The 13,927-nt window shown below is 37.1% G+C and overlaps 1 protein-coding gene across 3 annotated transcripts in view; it reads left to right on the forward strand.

Moving 5' to 3' along the window:
- The first annotated feature begins 3,370 nt into the window (after positions 1–3,370).
- BNIP2 (BCL2 interacting protein 2) overlaps positions 3,371–13,927 on the forward strand; it is a 38,516-nt gene continuing 27,959 nt past the window's right edge. For 2 of the 3 annotated variants that reach the window (XM_044764789.2, XM_044764790.2), the window contains exons 1-5: positions 3,372–3,660; positions 10,144–10,250; positions 11,261–11,328; positions 11,793–11,969; positions 13,627–13,803. In XM_044764789.2, the coding sequence (XP_044620724.1) occupies positions 10,201–10,250; positions 11,261–11,328; positions 11,793–11,969; positions 13,627–13,803 (472 nt within the window). In that variant the 5' untranslated portion in view covers positions 3,372–3,660; positions 10,144–10,200. Of the gene's footprint in view, positions 3,661–10,143; positions 10,251–11,260; positions 11,329–11,792; positions 11,970–13,626; positions 13,804–13,927 lie in introns of all 3 variants that reach the window. The other variant, XM_014850433.3, reaches the window with a different exon arrangement.

Raw genomic sequence — 13,927 nt, forward strand, 5'->3', positions numbered from 1 at the left:
GACTGAAGTTATGAATAATTAAATGAATATATAATTGTATCCAGTTTTACCCTCAAGCTTAACCAGCAAAGACATCTTCAGCCCATGTAAAAAGGATACTTATTTTTTCAAACATCATGAGTGAGCTGCCAAACATCACTGAATTTATATGCTCATTAGCGAGAATAACAATCTGTCTATAAAATTATACAGTGAAGAGTGAAGCAGCATTCAAGAGTTTTGTTTAATGTACATTATGCCTTCTGAAATTTGAACTTACACATTTTCTTAGTATTGTCTCAAATGTCTTAGCATCTCCCATCTTACTTCTAGTCCAAGGTTGGAGTAGGGGTGGGGAGCAAGTACAGACTCAACACCTCTTGGAGTGTTTTTGGCTTTTATTTTGATGTATGAAGTATGATGAAGTAATATGAATAATTTTAACACACATAGCAAAGAACATATTCAAGTGAGTGTTGTCCCTCTCAGAGCTGTTCTCTTAGGAATCATCCTAATAATAGTCATTGTGCAGGCCATGTTTCGAAGTCTTCTTTTGGAGTGCAACTATAAAGTAATAATTGATGGCTTTTCCATGTTGCTCGTTATATTGGCTCTTAACAAATTCCTAGCATTTAAAAATTCCCTTTTTAATCTGGTCTTTGACTACCTATTCTTGTTATTGGCCACTCACACTCACTCATGTTCCCACTGCTTTCGCCCGGTCACGATGAGCAATGTGCAGCTCCTAGAAGCCTCTGTGTATTTGCAGATGCCCTTCCCTCTGCTTGGAAGATCTTTCTCTTATTATTAAGCTTGAGATCACCTCCTTCAGAAAGTCTCCCTTTACTGACTCCTCCTCCCACCCTCCAATCTGTTGAGCTCCCTTCTATTTAGCTGCACCTTGGAAGGAAATTCACCAAATTACTGACTGTCTTTGCCCCTCTCCCTGACTAGTCTGTGAGCTCCTTGAAGGTAGATACTGTGTCATTTTTATCTGTACCCTCAGGGCCCAACGCTATTGACTCACAATGCTGTTCAATAAAGAGTTGTCCAAGGATGGTTTGTGAACTGATACAAAGGTTTGTCAAAAGGTTTGTAAATGGATAGTTGAACAAAGTGAGTAACCCAGGATGACAACTTTGAAGGTAAAGATTCATTTGATTCGGTCCTAGTTGAGTTCAAGAATTTCTGGATTATTCAATAAATAATGTTAGGCAAACTATTTCGTCAGTTTAGCAAAATCAGATTCCCTACCTGATATCATAAGCATATAGACAAAATTCCAATTAGATTTAATGTTCATACTTTTTAAAGATGAAACTATAAACAACTATGACTACTTGTACAATGTTGGGGTGAGGCGGGCCTATTTACACATAACACCAAAGCCAGAAACGACAAAGGAACAGATTGATGGTGGCTTTGAGCTAATGTATCACTTTCTAAATGATACCTTCTACTTAGGGTCTGGAAGCCACACTTTCTTTCCCTCTGAATTATTTTACAATTTTTAAGAGACTAAATATTCGCCTATTCAAAAAGGCACATAGAAAAAACAAGTAATTGCAAAAATACACTAAAGATTATCAGAAAAGTCTAGAAACACAGGGAAAATAGTGTCTTTTTTATATTTTTTTCAGATTAACAATTAGACTCATTGATTAGAGGTATTTCACCTAAAAATATACTGAGTGTATTATTTTACTGTGTAATTAGTATATCATTTGAAAATAAGTCAGTCCTATGTTTCTGTCTTTTTGGATACTCTAGGAAGTGTTGTTTTTAACTATCAAAAAAAAATGGGGCAACCTAACAGTTCAATAAGGAGCTAATAGTACATAAATTATCTATAATAAAAATGATTGTTAAAATAAACTTATTGACCTGAGGAGTTCATGATATATTTTAAATTAAAAGAAAAAAGTTATAAACTATTAGTTACATTCATTTTTATAAAAAACATTTATGTGCTATTTATATAGTTATATGTGTAAAAAATCTGAAAAGATATACACAAAGGTACTAAGTGATTATCTTTTTTTGCCTTATCTGTAGTTTCTAATGTTTCACAGTAAGTATGGATAACTCACGAGACGGAGATAAAAAGACAAATACTAAATGGCTTACTCAAAACCAAAGCAAACATTGAACAAGCTTACCAAACAATAAAGTTAGTGAAATGAAACAGAGACTAAAGATTGCAAAAATCACACAATTGCCTATGATTTCAAATGATTTTCTGCCACCCTGTGGGGAATATTACTCATTGCAGGACTGAAACAAGCAAAATACGGAACCATGAAAAACCCGTAACTGAACATGAAATTGCTTACAGAAGCATGGCCCAAGAAGTTGTTCAGCTAAGGCTCTACTGGTCAGCTGTGTTTGTTTTCTCTACCAGTTATTTTTTAAATTGCTAGAATAGGAGGAAAAATAATAATACCTAACAACTCCATATGATTACAATATGCCAAGCGCTGTTCTAATACATACATGACTATCTCAAAAAACCCTACGAAGCATGTATTATTTTTTCCCATTTTATAGATGAGATACAGAGAGTTTAAACGCCACCCTCCCCTCGGACGCCGCCCCCAACAGTGAGTAAATGTTGCCAAAGCAACGTAAACCTGGCAGCTGCACTTTGGGTCAATGATTTAAATTTTTGAGCTTTTGCGTTCCCCCTCAAGCCCCATCATTCCCTAATGCATTACCCAAATAGTTGACTGCTGGGCTGATTTCCTGGAGGGATTATGATGTTCTCCAAAGTAATCTTATTTCCTTCAAGCTGTAGAGCAGTCTTGCTATTCAAAAGTATGATCCACAGACCTGGGCCCTTCGTATTACTGTTTGTTACTGGTCCACGAAACAAACACGGAAATTGAGAACGAACGTTTCGAAACCTTTACGGGTCATTTTACGGCGGTTGACTCCAATGATAAAATATTTCCAATATTTTTACTTTCCCTTACCAAAGCATGGTTCACAACTAACTGGAAATTTAAAAAAATAATTTGATCATTCCCTACATATAATTTGAGAAGCACTGTTGTAGAGTAAAGCTGTTCACTCGAGCATTTTACCAAACTCTAAGGATTCTTCTGAGGTTTCGTTCCCCCAAATGAGGCCTCGGATATTTTTCCTCCCTTACTTTCATCCACTTTATAACATATGATTATTGTAATGATCAATACAGCTAACATAAAGAATATAAAAATGGCTCTTTGAGACTCGAAGATCAAGTCCCAGGACACACACAAAAATACACCTGCAGCCTCAGAGGCGCCGCCCAGAAGCCATCGCGCCACGCCCGCCCAGCGGGAACGCAGGGCGGCGGCGCGGGCGCATGCGCGAGCGTCAGTCTGCGGCGGCCGAGGGGGCGGGGAGAGGGACTTTGGGGTTTCAAGAAGATGCCACGCCTCTGCCGTCTGCCGCGCCCGGAGACGGTCGGGATGTGGTCACTTCCGCTGGGGAAGCTCTCTGCATCCGGGTCAGCTGCTGCCGCTGCCGGTACCGCTGTTGCTGCCGCTGCTGCTGTGGCCGGGAAACTGGGCCCGGGTCTCCACCGCCGTCCGAGGGGAGCGGGCTCCGCTCGGCGCTACCTTCTACGACCTGGCCGTCAGCCCCACGTCGCCGGCCTGGAGGGGCGAAGAAGACGAGGGAGCCAAGGCTTCCTCCGGGGTGAGTGCCGCCAGGGTAGACTCGGCACGGCGGGTCCCGGCTGGGAACAGGCCTGGTGGAGGACGTCTGACGGGCGCGTGCCCCCGGACGGCCCGACAGAGGCAGCCCAGAGGGCTCTCCGTTGTAGGGGGCGCCAAAGAACCTGCCTGGGACGCGCTTCCCGGATCCCCGCCCAGCTCAGGCCCCCGCCCTTGGCTCGGCTCCTGTTTGCAGTTGCCATCCTTGCCCCCACTCCCACCCCCTTTTCCGTTTGTGGTGGTCGTGCTCGGGATGGAACCTGCTCCCCCTTCTCGGCCCTCCTGCACACACCCCGGTCTGGGCGCGCAGACTGGGCCACGTTGGTCCGGTATTTATGACCAGCGTCCGTCCTGGTGCAGAACAAAGAAACTTGGACGTCTGATGTGCTTCGTACCCTCTGGGAACAGACACGGAAGCGGCGTTTGTAATCAGAGCTTTCATAGACCTTCGTACGTGAAAAGCCGAGTTCCTTGGGTGGATTCAGACACTACCTTTTGCTTAAATGGTTTGGGTCTCCTGGATGCATCCGATGCCACCGGAGATGTACTAGATCAACTCATGTTAAATCAGACATTTATTTGGGTCTGTTGCGTTGCTTTAAACTTCCCTTGTGGGCCTGTTCCGGGAGCTCATTGAGAGCACAGCTTTTGTCGTGTTCATGCAGGTAGTCATAGTGCCTTCCATGTAGTTGGTTGAGTGAAGGGTGTGATTGCATTTTAGTGGTTTTTTTCATCCTCACCTTCTTTGGTTAGGATCTCTGTTTCTCCTAATGCTTAATCAATTAACTTTTTTTTAATTAAACGTATTCTTTTAAAAAAATTTGAGAAGAATTTTGCAATTTGTAAATGGATGTTTCCTCAAAATTATAACTGAAGTTACCTGGTTTAGTTACCCTGCAGACCATTTTTTTGATGATCTTGCGCGTCTTCTTAGTTCTTGTCTTTTTACATTTTCTCTGAACTCTATTTTTAGTCTTCATGGTCTCCTCTGTTGCAGCCTAATATTGTTGGGCTTAGACAGGAAGTATGACAGATCCACTTCTGCAAACATGGAACTTGAAGTATATCACCATAAGTCAGTACTATTATAATCTTTAGGCAGTACAGGACCTTTGAAGGTAAGTAACCAAATCTGGCATTACAAGTTTATTCTGTATAAAGTTGCCAGTGAACTGGGGACAGTATGCTATATCAGAAACAGTCTAGGTCTAATCAGGTCTAACCAGGATATAGTTCATTTGCCTCGTATATAAGATAAAATGGGGATAATAACACTAGTGTTTTATACTTCACATAATTGTTGGTTGGAAGATACGAGATGATGAATATACAAGTGGCTGGTAAATGTGAAAAGCACTCTTTGGGGAAATGGTTCTGTTCATTCCACCTGGAATAGTGCAGGTAGAAGGAGCAGCGATGGAGGAAGGCTTCTAAGAAAGGAAGTGTATATAGCCAGGTCCAATAAATTAACCTTGGCTGACAGTGAATTGAAAGATGTCTTTTTAGCTTACATCCTATAAAGCAATACTAGTATAATATGATAGTAATATTCCAAAATTATAATTTTATATTACAACTAATATTTGTAACTCTATAACAAAGTGTTAGAGGTCAATTATTAGACTTCAACCCTTTCAAAGATCTCAGAGCGCCTCCAGCATGTTCTGCATACTGATAATTTAATAAATGTACCTTTTATAAGTGGCATGATTATCCGTTGCTTTATTTTCACAATTTTGAGAAAAGTTGGCATCACTGTAATTTTTGTATGTAATTGACATATAATGTATTAGTTTCAGATATACAACATACTGATGCAATATTGCAAAGTGATCACCACAGTAAGTCTACTTAACATCCATCACACATAGTTATAAATTTTTTTGTGAGGAGAACTTTTAAGGTTTACTCTCTTAGCAACTTTCAAATATATAATACATATTCTTAACTGTACTCACCATGCTGTACATTACATCCCCATGACTTATTTATTTTATAACTGGAAGTTTATACATTTTGATCCCCTGCACCCATTTCACCCACCCTCCACCTCTGGCAACTACCAGTCTGTTTTCTGTTATCTATCAGCTTTCTTTCTTTCTTTCTTTTTTTTTTTTTTGATTCCACATATGAGAGAGATTATATGGTATTTGCCTTTCTCTGTCTGACTTATTTCACTTAGCATGATGCCCTCAAGGTCCATCCATGTTGTCACAAATGGCAAGATATCATTCTTTTTTATGGCTGAATAATATTCATGTGTATGTTTGTGTGTGTGTATCACATTTTCTTTATCTGTTCACCCATCAAAGGATGCTTAGGTTGCTTCCATATCTTGGCTGTTGTGAATAGTGCTGCAGTGAACATGGGGTTGCATATCTCTTTTTAAGATAGTGATTTCACTTCCTTAAGATAAATACCCAGAAGTGGAATTCATATGGTAGTTCTATTTTTAGTTTTTTGAGGACCCTCCCTACTGTTTTCCACTGTGGCTGCACCACTTTACATTCCCACCAACAGTGCATGAGGGTTCCCTTTTCTCCACATCTTTGCTAGCACTTATTTCTTGTCTTTTTGATAATAGCCATTCTAACAGATGCTCTCAGGGAAGCAAGCCTATAGGATTTTTCTGTAGGTTTTCTGTAGTTATGTTTTTCATACAGGATTTTTCTTCATAGACACGTAGGCTGGCCTAAATTATTTTCCTGTAGCGCGACCAATGTTGCCAACCTCATAGGAAAAAGTGAACACAAATATTTAGAATGAAGTCCTTTCTTTTAAATAGGGAAGTGAAAGGCTTGCCCGGGCATTTCCTTCAGCCAACTGTAATTGATTTCAGCATAGATGGTGGTTACTAAGTGCACCTATTCCAGTGGCATTGTTAAACTACATAATGGCAAAGTTGCCATGTAAAATTATGAGTTATAATTCAGACGGTTCTAAATGTGATCTTAATATTTAATTTTTGCTTATATTGCTAAGCTGCATAGGGAAATCTCCTTCTTTATCTTGGTTGAATTTACCACCACACCTCCCTTCTGAAGATGTGTCAGGAGGAAATCCATTATCTCCTTGATTTTCACCCTCACTGAGGTCAGCAGCTGTTTTGAGTTTATCTCTATGACCTCCACTGATAATTGGCATAAATAATGATATGCCACCACTACCACAAGTCTATTGAGAAATCAGGTTATTCCTGTTGCATTAGGTTGTTTTAACAAATAGCATGTTAAAGTGTTGTTTCCCCATTCTATTTCCCAAATCTATGAACAAAAAATGGGAAACAACCACCGTTAACTTGTAAGTCAGCAATATCCTGATTTCCTTCAAAGTGGTTGTGCTTATATTGCTCTTTCTTGTTCGTTTCCTGTTCTTATAGCTGCTGATGATAAAGTGCTTCCAAGAACAGTACTCTCTCAATTGTTTAAACTTTTTATCTACCTAGTGTACTTACAACATGATAGTCAAGTAAAAATTGAGTGAACCGGCTGAGAGGGCTGAAGGACTTGAGCTGTCTCTGTTTAGAGGAGCTATTTTCGAGTGACAGACTTGTTCAAGTGTTAAAGCAGCTAAAAGACATAGTTTGTTTTCTAGAATTTCATAAGATAGATATTTTCTCTTAGAAACAAGGAATAATTTTACCAACAGAAATTGATGTTGCATGTATGTAGGTTGCCCCAAATATTTTCGTTATACTTTTTGAGGGGTAACACATAACAGGAAGTCTATTTAAGTAATTTAATAAGAAAAATAAGCCTAAGAGATTGAGCAAAACAAAGGCTTGCTATCCAGGGTTATACCTTTCAATTAAATATTTATTCATTTAACTAATATTTAAGGGCTGTTGTGTGCCAGGCACTGCTAGGTGTTGGAAATATAATGGGAGCAATTGGCAGTCACTGCTTTTATTTTTGAAATATTTTTCTGAGTCTGTGGGATATTTGAAAAAGACACCCAGAACTCCTATTTTTCCAACACCCAGTGAAAAGGTGAGACAAAATAATGGAAAGCTTTTCTGATTATTGAATTTAGGAAAATATATTAGTTCACTTTAGAGTGAGTATCAGAGACTTGAGAAAACATTGAGAAGTATAGTGAATCAAAAATTTGGAAGAGACTGTCAGTTTTCAACATTTAGTAATAGAATGCTTCAGTCTCACTTGAGCATTAATTCTAGAGTAAGAAGTATTAAGTATCTGAGACTTGTTGGCCATAATTTTGGGGTCTTTTCTAGTTCTGTGTTCTAAATAGAAGAGATTGTTTGGTTATAGAGAAGACTGGTTGCTGTCAGGGAACAATCTGTGAAGTCATCATTGAAGGTGTGTGTTAATTACTTTAAAATGTAGGCTATGTGTTAAAAACAGAGAAGGTACTAAAGTCAAGATTATTGTATTTTAAGTGTTTTCCGTTAATTTCTCAAAATTGCCTGGCTCAGTGTTTTCCCAGAAAATTAAAAGTGCCTTGCTCATATATATAAATTAACTGACTTTTCCAAGCAAATATGTTGGTAAGGAAAAGACAGCATTTGCCGTGTGCTTCTGTGATTGCAAGTGGGTCCTCAAAAATTTAAACCTTTCGAGAATGTTTGAAGCCTTCCCTTGAGCGTAAGTAAGAATTCACAGTGGCAAGAGCGCCTCCCAGTCTTGGTGGAGATAGGAATTTAGTTTACCATATGAAATCTAACGCTTTAGAAGATTTAATGTAGTTTTGTTGTTGTTTCTGTTCTGGAACATAATGTGTTTTTTGTAAAACTTTGTGCATCTTTTGAGTGTTGTAATAACGTAGCAGATAAGACAACCATAAAATATGACCACGTCTTTGTTTTAGGAGACTAATTGAAGTGAATGAATGGCTGGCACCATTTGTTTTATTTGATAAATATTTTTAAAGTTATACATACATGGTTTTAAAAGTCAGATAAGTTAGAAGGATTTACTATGAAAAGCATCAGGGTCCCCATCCCACCCTCTTTCTTCTTCCACTGGTGTCAACCACTTTTAACTTTATTTTTAATACTTCTGGTGATATCTAGTGATACTTTCTATCTCTTAAGAAATATATATCTTACCTCTTTTAAAAAAAATAACTTTAGTCATCTATTGACTTACTCTAATGTAAGTGAACTAAATTCTCATTTGTACCTCTTGCCCCCTAAAGTTGTCACAGTTTTTATTGCACTATTAACCAGTTCATCTTCATGGCTTCTTAAATAATATACTTAAGCCTCTCTTTCTTTTTTTTTTAAATAGGTGTTTTTTTTTTAAAGATTTTATTTTTCCTTTTTCTCCTAAAGCCCCTTGGTACATAGTTGTATATTTTCAGTTGTGGGTCCTTCTAGTTGTGGCATGGGGGACACCGCCTCAGCCTGGCCTGACGAGCGGTGCTATGTCTGCACCCAGGATTCCAACCGGCAAAATCCTGGGCCACCAAAGCAGAGCGCGAGAACTTACCACTCGGCCACAGAGCCGTTCCCAAACCTCTGTTTCTTATTCCATCAACCAAACCAACCTCTAGATTCCTCATTTTGTAAAATGAGGATATTGGCAACCACACCCTTCCTTGGAAAAACTAAAACTAAAATTTATAGCCTAAAACATGTAGTTGCGTGAATAGAAATAATCACTAAGTTCTGTGTCTGAACACTTATGTTGAACTATATGAGAAAAGCTTGGTATAGATATGAAGCAAATCAAAATTTAGCATAATTATTTTATTGGACAGTTACTAAATAGCCTTCTTCAAGTGGCTCAGGAATTATGGCTTTGAAACTATACAGAAGGGAGTATAAAAGACAGCACACCACTTGCCTCTGCTGAATCGTGAGAGTGTAAAGGTATTGTTTTCTAGTGTTCAGTTTCTAGAATCAACATCTATCCAGAGGACAGATAATTTAATTATGGATCTAGAGTAGAGAATATATTTATTTACTTTTATTCCTTGTGCCCTAATTGTTTTTTTGTTTGTTTTTTTGGTGAGGAAGATTGGCTCTGAGCTAACATCTGTGCCAATCTTCCTGTATTTTTGTATGTGAGTTGCTGCCACAGCATGGCTTGATGAGTGCTGCAGGTCCGTGCCGAGGATCTGAACCTGTGAACCCCAGGCCACCGAAGTGGAGCATGCAAACTTAACCATTACGCCACCTGGCTGCACCCCCCTAATTGTTTTTATATGATTCACAATACCTAATAAATTTTAAATCACAACCTGGGACACACATGCATATATGCAACTGAAACAGATATTTTCACTGCACAATAACCTTACTGCAAATAGTACTTACTTTACTAGAATTTGTACTCTATTTTCTATTTTAATTCTTTAAAAAGAAAAATGGTAGTTGCAACTCAGTAAATTGATTTCATGTCCAAGGTAGAGGTGTGAACAAAGGTATAAGATTATTGCTCCTTTTCAGCAGATAAAAAGTAAGGTGGAAAATAAGTGGGTATAAATTTTTCTCTTTTCACAGGACATTGGCTCTCTGGATTCCCAGGAGTTTGTAGTTGACATTGAATCCAAGCTGAGAATGGAAGGTGTGGAACTTAAGGAGGAATGGCAAGATGAAGATTTTCCAATGTGAGCAATGCTTTTAAATGAAAACAAAATTTCAAAATTCCTTTGTTGAGATATCATTTATCAAATGATTATTTGGCTTCTTAAAAAAACCCAGTATTGCAAGGTGTTCATTTGATACTAGGAAATGGAAGTTCCTTTCCAACAGTTAGACTAATTCTCTTGTATTTTACTTTCCAACCAAATATATGTGTGTTCTATAATCTTTCGTTCATTTTTGTTTTGAACATTTAAGTTTCAAAACTTTGCTGTTATAAACAATGCTTTTATGTCGTATTTTTTAAACTAGAATGTGAAGGGTTCCTGGGAGAAGGGAGTCTTTATAAGAATTGTTAAATTTCCTGCTTTTAAAAAACGACTTATTAAATAAGCAAGAATTTTCTATATCATGTGACCAGCTACCTTGACACGTTTGCATTTGTATTTACAATTGTATTGGCAGCAGTCGAGTTAAGAGAGAAAGAGCAAAGGCAGACCTTATATTTAAATGATGCTGCCATGCCATCATGGTCAGAAGACCATCTCAGTACACAGGAAGATCCCTTAGCAGTTGGAATATGAACAGCTGGTGGGAGTAATGAGTCGTTACATAGCACATGTTGATAATAGTAATATAGAAATGCTGAGCTCAAAAGAATTGTAGTCATCGTTACCATAGTCCCATTGTGAGTAACAATTTAGCTTCATCATACATTGTGTCATACATCACATTAAAGTCATATAATCAATTATATTTGTTTTGTAGGTTGTTTATACTTTTTACATTTTATAGTTGTATTTAAGAGCAGTTACATAAGGAGTTTATATCTACTTTTATGTGTTGCTTATATAAATATGTAAGTCAACTCTGACAGTCTGAAAATTTTGTCTTTAAAAGTGGTTTGTAAATTGCTAAAACTTAAGAAACACTGCTTTATTCAGTTTTCCTCCTATAAGTTATTTTTAATAGATCTTTGAACTTGAAAAAAATTTTTTTTAATTTCTGGGTTAAAAATTATGTCTGTGTCTTCTAGACCTTTACCAGAAGATGATAGTATTGAAGCAGATATATTAGCTGTAACTGGACCAGAGAGCCAGCCTGGTAAGAACTTGACACCTTTACTTTCAGTGAAATGATAGATTTTGTGTTGTTTTTGAACACGTTTCTTTGTCAAGGAAAAAAATATGCTCAGTTTTTGTTTCATCATAGGGAGTCAAAGGATAAATTGAGTGTTTAGGAAAGCATTTTTGGAATGCTTTGGAAATTTAACTTTCCAAAAACATACCCTTGGTTTTTGTAAATTTCTACGATAAAGGGATGAGAGGAAATCATTTTTAGTAGTAAGAAGTGGCTATAAAGTCTGCCTCTCTTATTTAAGAAGATGTATCCTTGCTGGGAAATGTCATCTTGCCGTGATGTAGAAGCAATAGTGATCATTGGTGCTTTGGGATTGTATCAATTAATGTTATTTTTCCCAAGAATGGAGTGGTTAAAATTTTTCTCTTGTTCAGTTTGAACATCTAAGCATTCCTTCTAATATCTTTCACTTTGGTTATCCATTCCAGGCTCACTAGAAGTTAATGGAAATAAAGTAAGAAAGAAACTAATGGCCCCAGACATTAGCCTGACCCTGGATCCTAGTGATGGCTCTGTGTTGTCCGATGATTTGGATGAAAGTGGGGAGATTGACTTAGATGACTTAGACACACCGTCAGAGAACAGTAATGAATTTGAGTGGGAAGGTAAGTGTTTGATTGTTTTCATCTGACCTTTAATGAATGGTTGTCTTTATATACATACATGTTTTTACAATGGCATTCTCATATTAGGAGAACTGGAAAAACTTAAAACTGGATCATGAAACCAACTGACGTCAATGCTTAAGGGGTTTTGTTGAAATATGATATTCTTTCTAAAGTTCATATATTGATTACTAAGATACGACATTCTGCTAACACTGAATATTCTCATGGCTTTCAAAACCACGTATAGTAGATTACATAGGTGGCTTTATTTTTTTTTCTTAATTTCTCAGTGCTGTGAAGGTATGGTCTTTTCATGTTGCTCCCAAAATATTGCTTAATAATTATGGCATGTTCTTTTATTTAGTTGATCAGCTAAGAAAAAGAACTTTGAAGAGACATAATTTAGGGAATGTGCTAAAAGTAGTTGAGTCTGCAGAGAGGAACTTCTGGAGGGAGTTTTTTGAGGGTGATCTTTTAAATAGGTTTGCCTGAGGGTGCTGCACTTTGTAAACAGCCAACATGAGTGAATGTATACTCTGGCCCCCAAACCTTGTATTTCTTATCATTAGTTATTTAGAATCCGAAGTTCTGCCTGCTTTCTTTAATTAGATATTACTATCTGCAGTATCTTTACATAGTTGTTAATAGTTTATTTATATTCCATCTTTAAAATGATTTTTACTTCAAAGCAGTGTTTAGCTCTAGGTATCTTATCTGCTGTAAAGGGTAAGATGCTTGGTATACTGTATCTTTTGTTCCTTTTTTCCTTCCTGTTTTGCTGGTTCAATAAGCAGTCCAGTAATAAGCAGTATTTTATAAAGATATTGAAATAGTTTTCTGCCTATGTGTTTTGTCTCTTCTTTCTTTAATGCTGCTGTAGTCATTTCCTGGAAGGATATTTTCCGTTAACAGCTTTGTCTTGGAAACAAACAACTAACATGCAGTAGGTTCCCCCTCCCCCATCTTTTGGTAAGGACTATCATACTAAAATTTTGAAAATCATTACTTCATTAAAAATCAGCTAAAATGCAATCTTAAAATATAAATTATACCTAATCATTGGTGCTTATGCTTTGGCTAATGTTAATTTAAAATAGACTTTTGCATGTACACTTCAGAATATTATCAATACATTTCTGCTTTATAAAACTGATCAAATGAGAAATAATCATTGACTAGTTAACCACTTTCTATCTGGTATTATAATGTTTGGGGAATAATTTAAGTGATCAACAGTAACAAAAAACAATTGGCTCCTAGATAGTTACTTTAAGTAACCTATAGTGGTAACTGTCAAGGACAATGTTGTTATAAATAGAATCTGGAAGGGCATTGTAGGGCCAATGTACTAAGATTTGATGGCTGTGTAAATTATCTTTTCTGAAGTTATGGATATACATTGCACTGTGATTAGGTGCTTTCTGAATTAGGCAATACAAAAAACTTTAAAGAACCGTGATTTCCAAATACAAAATGGCCCTTATATCAAGAGCAAGCCTTTTCCTATACTGTGGAAGAAATATTTGAAATCCCACAGAAGGTGTAATGAAAAATTCTCTGAACAATCTAATTAGATAGTAAAGTGGTTAACATGTAATTTGATTTTTATTGTACAAATAACAATTTGTGATTCAAAAACCTTTTATTTTGACAGATGATCTTCCAAAACCCAAAACTACTGAAGTTATTAGGAAAGGCTCAATTACTGAATACACATCAGCAGAGGAAAAAGAAGATGGACGACGCTGGCGTATGTTCAGAATTGGAGAACAGGACCACAGGGTTGATATGAAGGCAATTGAACCTTACAAAAAAGTTATCAGCCATGGAGGTAAGAGTTACCAAAGATTATTCCAATTTTTTAAAGCAATATCAGAAATCTAAATGCTTAAACTCCCTTGAGATGGTACATAATTTTGAAAGCGTGATAAAATTTACCATGTCATTTTAGAAAC

Source organism: Equus asinus, chromosome 2 (assembly GCF_041296235.1).
Source record: "Equus asinus isolate D_3611 breed Donkey chromosome 2, EquAss-T2T_v2, whole genome shotgun sequence".
NCBI lineage: Eukaryota > Metazoa > Chordata > Mammalia > Perissodactyla > Equidae > Equus > Equus asinus.